The sequence below is a fragment of the Gambusia affinis genome, linkage group LG21 (assembly GCF_019740435.1).
Source record: "Gambusia affinis linkage group LG21, SWU_Gaff_1.0, whole genome shotgun sequence".
Lineage (NCBI taxonomy): Eukaryota > Metazoa > Chordata > Actinopteri > Cyprinodontiformes > Poeciliidae > Gambusia > Gambusia affinis.
The window spans coordinates 1,684,856-1,702,986 of record NC_057888.1 but is presented as its reverse complement, the minus strand read 5'-3'; the positions used below and the strand labels follow the sequence as shown (position 1 = coordinate 1,702,986).

The window sequence follows — 18,131 nt, the reverse complement described above, 5'->3', positions numbered from 1 at the left end:
AGCAGCAGCATTCTGGATCAGCTGCAGCTGTTTGGTTCATTGTGGCTTTAGTGGCCGGGCTCTGCATTGCTAATGTTTCACTTCCTCTGCTGCTGGCAGACAACAGCTCTAAATCAGAGCAGAAAATTGATGTCACAGTTCAAAACTCCTTCTGTTCGCTGGTTGGCTGGTCAGAAATCGGCCGGAGGAATCCAAGTGAAGGGGAGAAATCCCAGAAATTTCATTCATTCTGGGGAAAAAGTATAACCAAGCTTACCTCCTGGATACAGTAATAAATAAACTGATTAAACAGTTTTTCTTAGAAAGCTGAATTCAATGCTACAAGCTAAACCCAGACCTGGTTGTTTTTTCCGACCTGCAGATAAAATAAATTATTTAAATAGCGTCTCATCTGCAGCTGGAAGCCTCGATGAAAATAAATGTAACCAGTTTTAGTTAACTTTAGTTGTTTTAGCTAATGATGTTGAGAGTAAATAAAATACTACTATTTAGTATTTCAGACAAAAAATTGGTATTGGTAGAAAACTGTAGTTGGTGCACATCTACACTTAAAGTTTTATTATTTATACAGAAAGAAAATTTGATCCAAGGGATTTTTTTTCATGACACATTAATTTATTGACTACATTTACATTCAAATATAAACAATAAAAAACAAACAAGTAACACATAAAAAGTACAAGTTCAGAAAAAAAGGTATTGATTCATTTGTTTTATTGAGTCCAAAAAGTGAAATAATGTTTAGAACGGAGCTTTGAGTTCATAAGTGCAGCTCCTTTCCCGTCCTGGTGGGGGCGCTGTGGTCAGAGCGACAGGTTGACGTCGCTCTTCAGCTTCCCGCTGCTCAGGCTGTGGATCATGGCGATCATGGCCGAGTGTTTGTTCAGCTCGTCTTCCTTCAGCTTTAACTTGCTCTCCAGCTGGCTCTTCTGCAGCTCCAGAGACGACGCCTGCCAGAGGTCAAAGGTCAGAGGAAGACCCAGCATCATTAAGCTGCTGTTTAGACTTTTCTATCATCAGCTGCTTTTCCTGCAGAAACCTCCACAGCTATCGGCCACCAAGGGGGAAAATACTAAAAACCCTAAAATGAATGCAGCTTCTGCCCACCGATTTGTAGAGAAATGGACTTTCTGATGCTTTGTGATCCAGTACAGAAACTCTGGTTTACTGGAGGCGGCCATCTTAGGAGGCCATTTTTAGCAGATTTGTGGAAATAAACCCAAAACAAACAAGAAGCGTGCTTCCTTTGTCTGACTGCTAACAGCTAACAGCCATCAACTGCTAGCCGCTCACCTTGATGCTAACGTCCTTCCTGGCTTGCTCCGTTTTGTTCAGCTCCTTCCTCAGGACGTCCACCGTCTCCTCCAGCTCCCTCCTCTCCTGGTCCTTCTCCCGCAGCGTCTGCTCTTTGGACCGCAGCTCCGCATGCAGACCTAAAACAAATCAGCAGAAACATTTACAAACTAGTAACTGCAGTGAAAGCCTGTCGCAATAATCAATAAACCGCGTAATGAATAAAAACGAGCTCAATAACTTCCATTTTCATGATTTATCGTTTCTCTTTCTATCAAAAACTGGATGATAAAAATCTTCAATCTGCTGTTTTGGTCTCAACCAGCTTCATAATTCATTTCATTTGTAGTTTCTGTTGTTTTGTTTATTTATTTTATAAATTTTAAATGTCTTCTGGTGTTAAATGTTCATCATCAGAATTTAAAGTTTATTGATCTTTGAGAATATGTCCTGGCATTTTTATGCCTTTATTATAGACACAATACTAGACAACAGCCTCTCTGTTTATCACGGTTTGTTATGGTGACTGGTTTAGGTCAGAGGTCAGATCTCTGCCAAACCGACCTGCAGCGTCGCTGTTCTTCTTCTCCACTTCCAGCTGCAGGGATTTGATCTCCTCCTCTCTCTCCTGCAGCTCTGATGTGATTCTGAAACAGAAACCAAACCAAACTTCGACTTTGTTCAAAAACAGAATAAAAAGCAGCTGAAAAGCTCCAGCTGTCGGCTTCCTACTTGTCTTTGTGCAGCTGCAGAGCTTCGTGGTTCTTCCTCAGCGTGTCGGTCTGTTTGCTCAGAGAAATGTGAGCCGCCTGCAGCTCTTTCAGCAAACGCTCAGTTTCATTAAACCTGCAGAAGTAAAAACATGTCTGACCTCCAGCTGCTGGGAAAACAGCTTCAGTCTTTAACACGGCAGAAGCACAAAATCTAGTTTAGATCTAATTACCAGAGCAAATATCTCAGTTCACCTGAAATAAGGCTAAACTAACTTACAAGTCAGATAGTTTTTACAGAAAGACAGTTTGTTTAAAGTCAATAATTACTTTTTATATAAATATAAAAAAGGTTCTAATTCCATTATTTCACTTATAACAAGACATTTTTTACATGTTTTAAGTGAAATAATTTTCCAATGCAATAAGTTTTTTCTCATCAATATTAAGAAGTTATTGACTTAAAACAAGATCCTATTTATTGCTGAGAAGTTATTGATAAGCATCCAAAAGGTTTACTCAAGTAAAAGTAGAAAGTATCTGTCCAAGAAATGACTAAATTAGAGTAAAAGTATTTGGTGAAACGTCACCGAGTAACAGATCAAATGATCAATCATTAATATTCAAATGTTACGTCATCAGATGGACCAAAATATCAAGCTAAGAGGAAACTTTGGGATTTTAAAGAATCAAAATCACAATAATTTATACCAGTGACACAAAAATAACAAAAACAGTCAACAGAACATTTTTCCAAATCAGTTTCTTCAATTAAAAACTTGTGAAACTTTAACTGCAGGTGATTCTGAATCTGGTGAAGTTTTGGTTTTAATGTTTGTTTTTCATGCAGTGTGTAGAAAATCCAGAAAGTTTACTGGAGTAGAAATACTTTACAATAAAATTACTCAAACAAAAGTAAAAGTAGAGTGTAGTTATTAGTTCCTACCCAACTCTGACTATTAGTGAGTTTAGTCTTAATTCAGGTGTAAAACTTTATCTGCAGTAGAAACCAGGTCAGGTTTTGTGCCTCAGGATGTAATTTTGCCTCTGACCTGTTGAGCAGAGCGTTGTACGCTCCTTTCAGAGTCTGGTGTTCCTCAGAGTCCCTCTGCAGCCGAGCGTTGTGCTGCAGCAGCTCCTCCATGTCGACTCTGGACCGCTCCACCTCCAGAACCTGGTTCCCCAGCTCGCCCTGCAGATCCTCCCGCCGGCGCTCCGCGTCCTTCAGCAGGCAGGCCAGCTGCCGCGCCTGCAGGAGGGAAACCAGCGGGAGAGAAACTGCAGATCTTCAGTTCAACCTTTGAGGCGCCGTTTATAAAGTTACTGTCAAACTTTAGCAGCAATAACTTTATTTAGTCTGTTACAGGAGGACAGTTCATATTTTCACCAAGTTAGTAATACATTTATAAATGTCACCGTTTAAAACTTCATATTTATTTAGAAACATTAATATTTAGCTTGCTAACTAAATATTAATTTGATAATTACATCTTTAGTTTGAAGAAAAATAATGAGCTAACTAACTAACTAGTTAATGTTTAGTAACAGCTAAACGTCAACATGGCTAACTAAGTAGTTAGCAGCTAAATATTTTGTTTTTAAAATAAATATTGAATCTAAATCTAAACATGTAGATTGATAGTAAAATATTTAGCTGTTAATTAAATTTGTAGTTCCCAAGCTAAAGATTTAGCATGCTAACTAAATATCTAGTTGGCAGATAAATTTGTACTTTTTAAACTAAACATTTAGTTTGGAGCTCTGTATTAAACTTGATAATTAAATGTTTAGTTTATTGCTAAATATTTAGCTCATTAACTACATATCTGGTTTGTAGTTAAATATTTCTTGAAACTAACAAATGACTGTAAAGTTGAAGCCCTGGTTAAATAACTGGAGTTATTGCTGTGAATCTTTGATGCTGTAACAAACAGAACCAGATGAGTTAATATTTTCTTAAACTGAAGAGTTTGACGACTCTCCTAAAGTTTTTCCAGCCTCAACATCTCAACATGAATCATTTCCTGTATTTGTGTGAGAAGCTGAGTTAAAATGTTACAGATTATTTTGTTATGTGGAAAACTGGAGGTGTTTCCTCTTCACTGATAATGAGAATGATTTAGTTTACCTGGATGTTCATTATGGAACAGAAGGATTTAGTTAGTTAGTTAGTTAGTTAGTTAGTTTACCTCGGCCTCAGCTTGAGCTCTCTGCAGTCGATACTGAGCGATGAGACGGTCGGCCTGAGAGAGAGCCAGAGCTTTGGCCTCCAGAAGGTCCTGCAGGCGGCTCTCCTTTGACTGAAAGTGATCAATCAGCAGGAAATCAGCTGAACTGAACAGGAGATTTAAAAGCAGCTAATCGGATCTTTTACCATAAACTCTGATGTTTGGTTAAACTTACAGCAAACCCAGCCAGTTTCTGCTCGTAAACGTTGATGATCTCAGACAGAGGCGAGTCCTTCGTCGCTTCCTGCAGCTACAAAAAATAAAAAATAAAAAAAATAACATAAATAAATTATACACTGCAAAAATCTGACCAAGTATTTTTGGTCTGGATTCCAGAGCAAAAATCTTAGTATGTTTGAAACATGATAAAACTTATTTGAAAGTAACTTTTCAGCAAGAAATATCATCTTGTTGTAAGTCAGTAATTCCTTCATCTTGATGAAGAGCCAGCTGCACTGACAGATCATCCTAAGTAATTTTCCCATTTAAATGAAATAATCCAATAATGACAAGAACTTCAGAAATTTTAGGGACATTTGACTTCAAACTACCTGTAACTGAATAGTTACTCATGAGTTAGTTTGTCTTATTTCAACTGTACCAAGATATTTTTAGATTAGTAGGAACTAAACTAAAAAAACTTGTTATATTTTGTGTTTTTTCAGTGTAGAAAGGTGAAATACTTTTTCTGTTGCCATGTTTTTATCTGAGAGTCTGTCTGTCAGATAATACAGATGATAAGAGTTCAACACTCTTATCATGAAGAAACTAAATTATCTTCATTAACAAACCTGGATGATAATCAGATTAATCTAATGAAAAATTATGTTTTTAATTCATGAAGACTTTAAATTTTGTAGAAAATCCAAATCAGGAACGATGAAAAGTAAATAGAACAAGTTTTTCCTTTATTTCAGTACTAAAGTGCCTTCATTCATACTCTGAAGTTTTTCCCCAAAGGTGTCAAAAGGTTAAAAAAATACATAAAATATCGGTAAATATTGGTTATCAGCCATAATATTGATGTCGGACATCGGTCCAAATTTTCATGTTGGTGCATCCATAATGAATTCATTTCATTGCATTTTTAAAATCAAACTTGAACATTAATGTTTTTGACAGCTAAAGATTTGAGATGCGCCTTGCATTTGCTCCCCCTTCACTTTGATACCCCTAAATAAAACCCAGAGAAACTGATTCCCTCCAAAGAGAAACCAGAAAACGGCTGCAGAAACAGAAGCACCTCCGACAGCCGAGCCGAAGTCTGCACTACAATAATCATAATTTTATTTGTTAAATATGAAAATCAGGACATTTTTCCCCATTTTGTCACATAAAATCCCATGCAGGTGAAAGGTCGTTGCTGTGGCAACGCCTCCAGGGTTTTTACCTCCATGCCGGTCTGCAGCTTCTCCACCAGGTTGCTCACGCTCTTGTTGCCGCCGGAGGCGTCCATCATGCTGGCGTTCATCCGGGGAGGCGGGACTTCCTGCACAGCGACACGCTTCGCCGTAAGCTCCGCCTCCCTCTGGCGGTACGCGTTGTTAGCGGCGATGCTCTCCCCCAGGCTGGCAGGACAAACACAGACAAACAGCAGATCCTCCAGAACTCTGACAGGAAGCCAAACGGCAGAAAACATTTTCTGTCTTTTTTTAAAAAAAATGAAGAACTGATTAAAATCAGATCTGGTAAATAAAAAATCTGAGATTATACTGTTTAGAGCCCGACTGCGTGAAGACGTTATTGTCATCATTAATGACTCACACTGTCAAAATAAGCAATAGATCAATTAATCAAATGATAAATTAAAGTGAGCTCAATAATTTCCATTTGCCTGATTTATCATTTTTCTCTCTTCCTACCAAAAACTAGATGATAACTTTGGTAGGAGAAACTTTATAATTTATTTTGTTTATTGTTTCTGTTTTGTTTGTGGATATTTAACAAATCTTCCAGTTGCAGTGTCAAAAGTTCATTATTGTGGCTGGTCTACTCACAGCGGTGCTGGGAAGTCTGGAAGGGGCGTGGCCTCCAGCAGCAGGGCGAGTCCGGTCTGCACGCGCTCCCTGTGGTGTGAGGTCAGAGCCAGAGACAGGGGGGTCACCGTCCTCTGGTCCTGCAGGGTTTAATGACAGACGCTGAGGATTTAAACAGGAAGTGGCGCGGCCTGATGCGGGTCGTCGTTCACCTGCAGCATCCTGTAGAAGCTCGTCTCCATGTCCTTCACCTGCTGCCTCAGGCGGCTCATCAGCTCCAGGACCTTCAGCAGAGCTTCTGCACACAACTGGCTGGAAGGAAAACCACAACGTCACGACTTCTGCTAATATTTTATCAATTTAAATAAAATTATTTACAGCTTTAATTCTCAAACTGATGCAGTGATTAGAAAATAAAATAATTTCATAATAAATATCTCCCTATAGTGCTTTTATGTTGACTCACCTGAGGTTGCTACCGGAGACAGGAGGCGGGCAGGTCAGGGGACTGTTGCTATGGCAACAACAGAGGAGAATTTCTACCTGAGAGAAGCAGAGCTGAGCGCTCACCTGAGAGGACACCAGAGACCTGGTGGCGCCCTGGCAGCAGAGAGGTGGAGCAGGTGAAGGAAACAACACGATTCCTCTCCGTTTAGATCAAAGTTAGTTGGTTTTAGTTAGTTGTTTATATAACTAACTAAAACAACATATAACTCAGAGCTCAATATTTTGTTTTGAAACTGCTTGCAAACTAAATAGTTAGCTTGCAGTTGAATATTTACTTTGCTAACTAAATATTTAATTTAACTTACCAACTCAATATTTAGCCTGAAGCCAAATATTTAGCTTATTAACTAAATGTTTAGTTGGGTAAGTCATTTTTAAGTTGCAGCTAAATATTTTGTAAACTAAATATTGAGCTTTCTAAGTAAATATTTAGTCTGAAACTGTGACATCTATAAATTATTGAATGAATAACAAGCTAACATGTTTTTTCTGTCATGACTGTTCATCTTTAGAGACATTAATTTAAAAAATGCAGAATTTTAAGGCTCTAAATCCCCCAGGTAGCATCACAGCGCTAACAGGCCTGTGGGTGAGGATATTGAGCAGCAGGGTGCAGACGTGGGTGATGCGGTGGCAGTGTTTCCTAAGGTGAGCGTCTCCCTTTGCAGGATCGAGGCCCTTCAGCAGCCCCAAGGCGACAGGAAGCAACATCTCCACGAAGCTCAGCGTGGATTCAGACACGCTCTCGGCTCCCAGCGACTCCTGGATGCACAGAAACGGACATCAGGACAGAAGAGGCCGACTCAGAGGTGCACACGCATAAAGACAAAGAAAATCTTTATTGTGCATCAACAACATTCAGATTTCAGGTCATTTACAGAGGAAGACACAGCAGTGGATTAAAATAAGAGCTTCAGACAAACTGGAGGGTGTTAGTGACTAAAAGATGCATATGCAGAGCTTGTCCTCTAGGGGGCAGTGTCCCACTTTAAAAAAGCTGCTGAACGCATTTAATTTTTATCCAGTTTCATTAAACTATTCTGGCCTTAGAGTGCAACTTATATCTATACATCCTAGTAAATAACAGGTTGTAACTAGTTACATTTACTCAGGTACATGTACTTGAACAACTAATTTTAGAGATTTTATTATGAAGTATGGATATTCTATGTTTCCTCTGAGTGAAATCAGATTAATAAAGTCATGATACCTCCAGCAGCTCCGTCAGCAGCCGCAGCGTCTGCAGTGAGCATTTCTCAGCGCCCTCCACAGGCGAGGTGAGCCACTGCACCAGAGCCAGGCCACACTCGGCTTTCCGGTCCCCGTTCGCCTCGCCCGCCTGTCTGTGGCCGGCGGCTCTGAGTTTGGCGCCGGCCGGCCGGAAGACGACGTCACAGAGCTGCGAGCGCAGAGCCGCGACGCTGCACATGGACAGGAGGAGCTGCAGCACCTGCAGCGACACACAGGCTGCATCATGTTTTCCAGACACACGGAGCAGTTTTATAGCACAATCAAGAAAACATTTTAACCTCAGTTATAAAAATGTTTTATGTATCAAATATGATCTAAAAGAAATCTGACTTCCTGATTAGGGCCTGAAAATTGGGCCTCTGTCTCTTTAAGAAGCTCCTGCTCTTTCGGAAGCAGTTTTCTGGAACAAACTTCCAGAAAACTGTAAAACTGCTGAAACACTGAGTTCCTTTAACTCCCACCTGGTTGGAGCTGCTTTTGAGTCAGAACTGAAATACTGACCAGAACACTTGATGAGGGTTTTTGACTAAATGTCAAATTTCCTGCTTGTTTCATAACTGATGACTGAATTATGTTTTTATTATTGAAAGCATTTGCTGCCTTGTTGCTGAAATGTTTCTATGAAAATAAACTTGACTGCTCACAGCCACACATTCCTGCTTTTTAAATATTTGACTTGGTTTAAAAGGAAACTAATTAATGGGTTTAATGAAATTATCTAAACTAAGAGAAATAATTCCCTGTGTGTTTGTCGAAGCTACAGATGGAGAAAGTCTCAATAAAACAGGATTAAACATGATAAAAACCTGAAACATTACATGCATACTGTGATGCCACAAGGTTAATTTCACTGATTTCAGAAAATAAAAACTTCCACAGCGCTCCGATGTAAAGATGCAAAACAAACATTTATTCCAGTTTCTTGTGTTTTCCTTTACAAGAGCAATTAAATCTTAAATAACCTCCACAAAACAAACAACGGTTGAAAAACCGTGTGGTTCTGTCGATTCTCACTTGCCGCGCCTTTCCTTTCTCACTCCTCTCTAACCGTCGTTAACACTCATTTGCATAAATTGCAAAATGGCCAATGAAGTTATAAACCATACAAACTTAAAATAAAACCTATTCACAATAAAACATTATAAAATTAGCTACATGCAATATAATAATGCTACCTAAACCTCAGCAAAAGCACTTATTAAATTACTAATTAAACAAACAAGTTTTTTCCAGTAACTGAATATTTTATACATTATCTTGGCCTCCACACATACAGAATAAAATGAGTGATAAGGATCATTATGTTCAAAGTTCCTTCTTTCAATTTTCTGCTATAAACCAACCAGCAGGTTTTAGGTATTAAATTCTGGTGGGAAACATTATTTGCTGCTGCATAACGACTCACATTCAACCTGAAGAAATCCTTCTGGAGGAAAACAAAGAAAACTTAACGTAAAGGTTTCACTAATTATTTACATAATCACTTTATGTAAATAATTATGAATGCTTAATATTTATGTGTAAAGGTAGTAAAGTATGATGAAGTGTTTCTGCACACATCTGAATGGTTTTATTGCTTCAGACTGTTTTTAGATGCATACATCAGAAGAGCTGATAAGGCTTGTTGTTTTTTTAAATTAAGCAATTCACCACAAACTGCTTCCTGTTCTGCTGGTTCATGTCTGATAAGATTAAAGCCATCAGGGTAGAAAACGAGTCAATGGCTGTAGAGGCTGAGATAAGAGGCCTGAGGAACAAAGTGTCATTCTCACAGATCTGCCTGATCCAGAACGCTGCTGCTGGCGTTCTGACTAAAACCAGGAAGACAGAACCAACCATATTATATAAACCACTGAACGGATTGAAGATCTGCTGCTGCTGGACCTGCCAGACCTCTCAGAACCAGAACCAAACATGGAGAAGCAGCATTCAGCTTCTATGACCACAAATCTGGAACAAACTTCCAGAAAACTGCAAAACAGCTGAAACTCTGAGTTCCTTTAAATCAAGGCTAAGAACTTGTTTGGAGTTGCTTTTGAGACTTAATAAATGAAACACTAATCAATATTTTGATGTATAACGACGGCGCTCATCAAACTGTGATGCTTCAATAACCGACTGTCTTCTATAAATTTGTATTTTTCTGATGCAAACTGAAATGAATTGTTGTTGAAATGTGCTATTCAAATATATTGATTGATTTATTGAGGCTTTCTGGACTCAGAGTGTCTGTCCGTCTCACCGTGGCTGCTGAGTCGGCGTCTTTCAGGTGCAGCAGCCCCAGAACCTGAGAAACACAGGCGGAGAAGTGCTGATACCTGGAAGCAGAGAGGCGGGTCAGACAGAGAGGCGGGTCAGACAGAGAGGCGGGTCAGACAGAGAGGCGGGTCAGGCAGAGAGGCGGGTCAGACAGAGAGGCGGGTCAGACAGAGCAGTGGGGGAACGTCTGGGCCTGAGGAGATCAACTCCACCTGCTCAGGTAATCGGCTACTTTGGGGATCTTCAGCAGGTCGATGAGGAGGTCGACGGAGTACTTCCTGGTCAGCGTGCCGCCGCCGTTCACGATGATGTTGAACACCAGCTGGAAAGTCTGATGGATGTTCTTCGCCTCAAAAAGCTGCAGATAAAAAAAAACACAACAAGTTCAAGGCGTAAACAACCAGAAGCTTTTTATGATGCAGACAAGAAACAAAAACAGGAAGCTGAAATGATAAAAATAAGACAGAGGGACAATTTTCACACATTCAGACAGAACAACATTTAACCAGAAACGACTTTCAGCTGCATCATTTATCATAAACCAAACAGTAAAGGATCCAAAAATACCTTAAAGTGGGTAAAACCGGATTTTATTAACCTTACAACATCAGAAAGGTTTCTGCTCACCTTCTCGCCAACCTTCTCGTTCAGAGTCAGGCTGGCCAGGATGGACAGCGTGAAGATCACCACCGTCAGGCTGTTGTGAGCCAGGAAGTTGATCAGAGTTCGATACAGCTGCCTCACGTTCTCCTTTACAGTAAAAATAAGTTTTTAAAAAACACCATTTACACACAGGAGGAAACCAAACCTCCAAAAACAACAGCGAGGCCAGTTCTTCTACCAGATTTACACAGAAATATAAAACTACCTGAAGCTAAATCATCAATGATCTTGGGAATTGGGTGTTTTAATCTGTCGTGTGAAGCTCTATGCCAGCGGTTCTCTCAGTTTTCTGACATTTTTAATCCAGAAACCTGAGCGGCGCTGAAAGCTCACCATGGATTTGATGTGGCTCTGCACTGACGGGTTGTCCCGGCACAGGTTGGCCAGCAGGCCGAGGCACGGTATGACCACGTCCTCCTTCTGCGACTGGCTGGGGGGAAACGGTGATGATGAGATTAGAAGATTACTGCTCAGGTTTCATCGTCAGATTACGGCTCTTACATGTTGGTCAGGAGAAAATTGATGAGCTCGCGGATGTAGTTTGAGAACTGGAAGGTGCGAGTGTTGTACGTCAGTTTCTGCAGCACCTGGAGACACTGAAGAACAAAATTTAAATCATTAAAATCATAACATATGGAGAGAGTTAGTGTCTGAGAGCAGAACAGAGACACTCTGACTCTGCATTAAACAAACACAATAAATAAAATCAGAACTTGATGCATTTGAACTTAACAGGTTTGGAATATTCTAGATTATTTTGGTGAATCATTTAGGTCAGAGGTCCTCAAACCCTTTGCCTCTCAGATGGTTTCTTTACTGCTCTGCAGAGCCACTGCAGTTTGAGTGCAGAGCAGAGCTCAACGTGTCAACATGCTAATTTAAACAAACTGGTAAAAGGTAAGAAATGGACACTTTAACACTGAGCTTCTGCAGAGCTGACTGTGAGTCCCTCTTGATTTACAAAACAAGAATAAACTCTGTTTACGATAAACCTGCTTTATGATGAAACCTAAAGGTGTAAAAACCAAAGTATGAGTCAAAATAAAAACAAAATCAGGTTATTTCTTCGTCAGTATGTTAATACTTTAAGAAGTGTTGTATTTTAAATGTTATTTTAAAAGTTTCTCCATGTTGCTGCTGTTGGTCTCTACCTGCAGCACCAGAGGATCTCCAGGTGTGTTGCCATGGTGATGGATGACAGCAGCCAGCGTGCTGGTCAGGTTGTAGCTGCTGTGAAGAACTTCCCGACTGGCGTCATCGCTCCCTGAGAGAGGAGAACAAAACGCAGCGATGCAGAAAGAGAGCAGGAATCAAACCTGACCCGACCCGACCGTGGCAGAACTCACCCAGCTGGGCCAGCAGGGAGATGATGGCGCTGGTCAGGGCCGGACTGGTGCTCGGGTTTCCTGCCAGCTCCACCAGCCCACTCACACACTCTGTGGGTAAAAACTGACCCGAGGACAGCAGGCCGTCACACTTCAGGCCGGAAAGTTCCTGAAACAAAACCAGCAGCTCAGAAATCCCAAACTGTCAGGCCTGAAGGTTTCATACTCCTGCCAGGTCTCATTTCACCAACATGCTGCCAGCAATCAAAAGTAATTTAAGATTTTTGCAGCAACACAAACAGAGTTCTGATTTGAAACTGATCTGATCTGTGCAGGGAGCTGAAGATCAGGTCCAGTTGAAAACCTGGAGCTGATCACCAAACAGAAAAGGAAACAAACAAAAAGCTGCTCAGTGGCTATAAAAAATAAACTAACGACAAAACACTGAAACTTTATGTTGATCCTGCATAAATTCAGCAGGACAGAAATATTAAAAACTATAACAACCTTTAAACTAACAGCTCTAACTGGTTCATCTTTAGCATTCAGTTCATCATAAGTACAGAAATTTAAAAAATGATCCAGAGCAGCAATGAGGAAAAATGTGTTTAAATTAAAGATGTGAATTTATGAATAATCTGGACAATGTGATAAAATGATCATGATGAAGCGACATGGTGTTGATTAAACTGATGTTTGTTCTACATTTGTTGTGTATTTGAAATAGTCTAAGTTGAATAGTTAATTTTATGTTTATGTGAATATGGGGAAAATATTATAAGTTTAGACTTCTTTCCGCTCCTTTTCAGTCATGATTTTCTTTAGTTGTGTTACATGAAGTAATTCATATTTATTATTTAGAGCAGTGTTTCCCAAAGTGTGGGGGGCGCAGTGCCACTGCAGGGGGTTGGGAAGCGGTATGGATTAAACTAAATGAAAACACAAAAGTGTTTCACTGTAAAGATGGTTTGTAGTGTAGCTAAAACATGTTGAAGTGCTATTGTTATTGGAGTACAACTTTTGGGCTCTCTACTCACTTCTGGTCTCAAAAAGCTTCTGACTGAAGATTGTTGCTATATTATATATTAACAGCTCAATCTCCATGCAGCAAAAACGATAATGTCACAGAAACGTCCTGGATGACACCATCAGTGGCTGGCAGCTCTGCTAATCCACCTCCTTTGCTTTTGCTGCTCCTCTTTAAATCTACTCTAACATGCTGTGTCCATGAGCAGAACAATCCCAGAACTATGAAGCTATAAAACGTATTTGTTTTCTCTCTACCTTGATGAGTGCCGTGTGTGTGTGTGTGTGTGTGTGTGTGTGTGTGTGTGTGGGTGGGTGTAGGTATCTGACTCAGAGAAAGTCCAAAACAATCCACCTTAGCGCTCACCTCCACCTGTTTCTGCAGCTGCGCAGTGTGCTGAACGGTCCTGCTGTCTCTGTACTGCTGGATGGCCACCAGCAGAGACTTTAAACACGTCGCCATGTCCATCCTGTAGGAGGAAAAACCTACAATTAACAATTCTGGTTGTTGTTTTAACAATTCTGGTTGTTAAAACGATTTAACAACCAGAATTCTACTACTCGTTTCAACGAGCGTCCATCTTTGATCCCTCAAGCTGCTAACAATAGTTTGTGGATTACCCTACATTTTCACAACATAAGTCGAAACGAGGAGTGTAGTTAATTAATAACTATATTTTATGTGTTTATGTGTCACAGTAAATCTTTGTTTGACGGTTTCTGAGTACCTGGGTTGTTTTTTTTCTGTCTTCGGGAAACATCAACAGCCTCCCCGGTAGTAACGTCCTCCCGCTTCTGTTTCGAACTGGGAAGGAACGAACCATGTAGGGAGAAAAGGGGGGAGACCGAGCTCACTCATTTTCACTTAAAAATCAGATTTTACTTCTATTACTATCAAAGTCAATTGTATTCAAACAATATTATATTCCACTGAAATTTGAATTATTATAATGACTAAAAACAGTTTTGTCCTTCAAACTAAAACCTTTTGCTCGCAAAGCCCCCCTCTCTTTTCTGTCGTTCAGCAGGAGGAAGTACGTAATATGCGGAAGTGTAGCAGCCGCTGACTTTAAAATGACTTAATAAAGTTTGGATGAAGCATAAAACAAAACAAACTTGAGGAAAAATCTAATAATTAAAAATGTAATTTATTCATAAATTAAAATGACGGAAAAGATACAAGTAATTCAATTATATTACGGTAAATCTCACAAGAGGTAACATTTTATTTTGTTCAATCGTTGTTTTGGAAAAAATCTCCTGCTTTATAGCTAGTGTTAATTTTTCATATATCTCATTTTGGAGCCCACTTGTATCATACAGCAAAAGAGTGGCTCTACTTCAACAAATCTTTACCTAAGTAAAAGTAAAAGTTGCCATCCAAGAAATTATTCACTTAAGAATTAAAAAGTATTTGGTAAAAAGATTACATAGGTACGGAGCTGATCAAAATATCTGATCATTGAGACAATGAGATAAACCAAAATATTCACTACGTGTAAATTCTTGTATTTTAAAGACTAAAATGAAGACATTCATTTTATAACAGGGTAAAGTAATTCCAGTGCCAATATGTAATGTTTACTGTATATTTCTGACTTTGAAATGATCTAAAGGGCTGGAGCAGATTGAAAATGTCATCAAAACAACAAATCTTTTGTACGAACAGGAGGTCTCACCGTAAAGCGTCGGTGTGTCTCTGTGTCTGGTGTACTTTTGGTTGCAACATGTTTGTTCTTCATTCAGAGAAGTTACTTGTATATATTCACAAATTTTACTTTATTTTTAAGAGCAGCAAAACCTCATAATGGACCTTACCAGAGGGGCCGCTTTTCATTGGCTGATGCTCATTCTACGTGGTCACGTGGTTGGCGGTCTCACAAACACACGCTTCCCGTTAACTAAGTACAGCATAATAGCAGTACTGATACAACTTCTGCACAGTCTTACGTTAGCTAAACAGCTCAATATGCAATGTATACTGTATGTGACATACACTAAAGATTTTATTTTAGCAGAGAAGGCTTTGGACTAAACTGTTACTCGTGTTAGCCACAATAGCACCAAGTGCAGCTAGTCAATCAACCATCGCTGTGTTCAGGGAAGCGCTGATTAATAATCGAGAAATAAATATCAAGCCTGGAAACTTGATATCGTAATGGACTGAATATTAACGTAATCTTTGCTCGTCTTGCGGGGCGCAGGCGGTTGCCACGGTAACAGGTGTGCTTAAACTACAAAGAGAGAGAGAGTAAAAAGGTACGAGTGGTTTTGAGTTGATCACCTGTTCGGGTTATTTTACCTTTGTTTACCTTTGCTGTGGCGCATTACAGCCGCTGTAGTTTTTAAACGTTGGACTACGTTGGACTCATTTGTGACTATACGTCATTCACAACAAATATTAAATAGAACAAATATATTTCATAAAATTTTAACAAACAAATGGCTTCTACCGCGATAATTATGTGAAATTAAATTAATTATATCCCAGCTTGAGAAGATTTGCCTTTACCTTAACAGAACTCTTTGGATCCTTCTATCAGTCTGTAGCTTCTCATATTGAAGTCATCAAACCAAAGTTCAGATCTACCATAACTGACTGACACCTGCTAGCCTCAGGTTTGCAACCAGCTTGTGACTGAGAAACCAGTAACTTCCTCCCAGATGATGATATGAACTTGTTACCTCCTCTGTTCATTGTAGTAGCTGATATATTGTGAAAATCCGGTAGAAATTATGCACTAATGGAGTCATTTTTACATAGAAACAACGCGCTACGAGGCTTTGCTTGTGAGACTTGTGGTCACGTGGGTCGGTTGTGGGCGGAGCTTGGTAAGGTCCATAATATAACCCAAGTAAAAGTAAAAATCATGGTGTAGTGAAGCTTCTCCTAATAGATTTGTTTTCCCAAAAAGTTACTTAATGTAACTATCAGTTGCTACCGACTTCTGTTTATTTCTCATTATCTGCCTGATATTTTGAGGAAAATGTATGTAAGAAAGAATAAAACTTTAAAATTTTAATGAAATTAATGAGAACAAAGGTTGATCAAATAAATCAAATGCTAAATTCAATTTAAAACAAATTAAACAAAATATGATCAAACATGGTGATATTCTGCAATTTCAGATTTTAAATAAAATGTTGCATTAATTATTTTATTGTTACTAAGTATCTAAATCCATATAATAGCACAACATAATTAGGTTAAAAAAATTATTTTATTATTTATGGATAAAATAAAACCTATCTGAAAAAATACAAAGAAATAATAGTAAAAATTAAATAAATTAAAATATTAAAATGAGAGGATGTTGGTGCTGAACTGTTGTGTCGATTTATATACTGATTACCGCCTCATTTCTGTTTTGCTTATAAAATAAACAATCACATATTGCCCTTATAATATGAAAAGAGTGTGTTGTTTAATTTGACCTAAAACAGTAAATATGCCAGTTTAAAAAAGAGAAGAATGGATCTAAAATCCCCTGTTTGTTGGCCTCTGCTGTTGATCCATCTGAACACATCAAACTGAAAAAACTGTGGTTTAACCACATCTACAGGTTGGCAGCCTCTCTCATTTTAACATTTATTTCAGCCCCCCTCTCCTCTTGTTGTATTAGAAATAAAATATTAATTGTCTTTAAATGTGCAGCCTGAAAGCAAACAGTAAAACTGACGCCTTAGTTTTCAGACGTTCTGATTCGGCTGAGAGAAGATCTGTGAAAAACAAAAAAAGGGTTTTGAATGCAGCAAAGCTAAGAGTTGTGAAAACAGGCAGGATGTGTGGTTATGTTCTTGTCCATACAGCCACTCGTATTTCAGTCTCTTCTCATGCACTTGGTTGCATGATTGTAACCAGATTTTTAACATGCAAAGCATAAAGAAGTGACAGATGATCCTATTGTTCAGGTTTTCTGCCTGAAAGGTGCAGAAGTCGCATGTGCACAGCGCCTTTAAGTTGAACGAACTTCACATGTGAAGCTTCACATGGTTAGCATGGTTAGCATGGTTAGCGTGTGAATAGAGGAGAGCCTCATTCAGCTGACCAGTGGATGGTAAAGTGAGAAATGTGATTCACATGTTCACCAACCACCCAGACTCAAAATGCATCTAAGAAAACCAGAAACAATTTTTATAACCTTCAGAAATAGATAGTGTCGATTACTGAAGAGTTAAAACTACAGCTTAAGGGTTGAAGTAAAAAGAAGTCAGAGTTTGTGTGAACATCTTGGTTTGTCACTTCCTTTATTGTTTGGAAGGGGCTTGGTAAGGTTGTGTGTCACGAACAGATCACTTAGTAACTCATTTTAATGTTTAATCACTTTAAAAACAACATAAAAAGTCATTTCTTCAAATCATTTATATTTCTAAAAGCTGTTTGAATGCAGAAAATGTTTAATTTTGTAACAGTGAACCCAAAAGTATTTTCAAACAAAGCTTCTTACAAGCAACAGCCAACTTTCTTCAGCAGCCTTGAGTTGGATTAAAGCGATTAATAATAACGAGAAGCTGCTGCGTGTTTATTGTTTATTTTATTATTTATTGTTTTTAGTCAACTGAAGATCAAAGTGAACATCTGAGCAGAAAAAAACAGGATTTAAATGGTTTGGTTTTCCATTCATAACCACGTTTACAGAAAACAGAGAAAACATTTCAATCAATTCAATTCAAATAGATTTAATAAAGGACAGAACATTAAACAATGTTACATGTGAATAATCTGAAAACCCAGTTTAATCTAAACAGAAAATAAAAACAGAAACGGAATAATTACACTGAATTTCATAAGCATGAAAATGTATTTTACAAATGTGGTTTAGCTGATGTGAGGGTTGAAAGAGAGATTGGTTGTCAGGTTTTCAGCAGCTCACGTCAGAGAACAACCTTTAA

At 38.8% G+C, this 18,131-nt stretch overlaps 1 protein-coding gene across 1 annotated transcript; it reads right to left on the bottom strand.

The window, feature by feature from the left end:
* Positions 1–697: 697 nt before the first annotated feature.
* On the bottom strand, positions 698–14,059 carry cip2a (cellular inhibitor of PP2A). The gene is made up of 22 exons (XM_044105017.1): positions 13,967–14,059; positions 13,606–13,708; positions 12,234–12,381; positions 12,039–12,151; positions 11,389–11,483; positions 11,221–11,317; positions 10,852–10,974; positions 10,437–10,582; positions 10,208–10,283; positions 7,925–8,164; positions 7,314–7,476; positions 6,674–6,821; positions 6,420–6,519; positions 6,229–6,347; positions 5,622–5,799; positions 4,407–4,481; positions 4,193–4,303; positions 3,056–3,252; positions 2,026–2,139; positions 1,858–1,940; positions 1,294–1,433; positions 698–950 (listed from the first exon to the last, which is right to left on the bottom strand). The coding sequence occupies exons 2-22, from the start codon at positions 13,705–13,707 to the stop codon at positions 804–806; spliced, it is 2,715 nt and encodes a 904-aa protein (XP_043960952.1). The 5' UTR covers position 13,708; positions 13,967–14,059; the 3' UTR covers positions 698–803.
* Between the last annotated feature and the right edge of the window lie 4,072 nt (positions 14,060–18,131).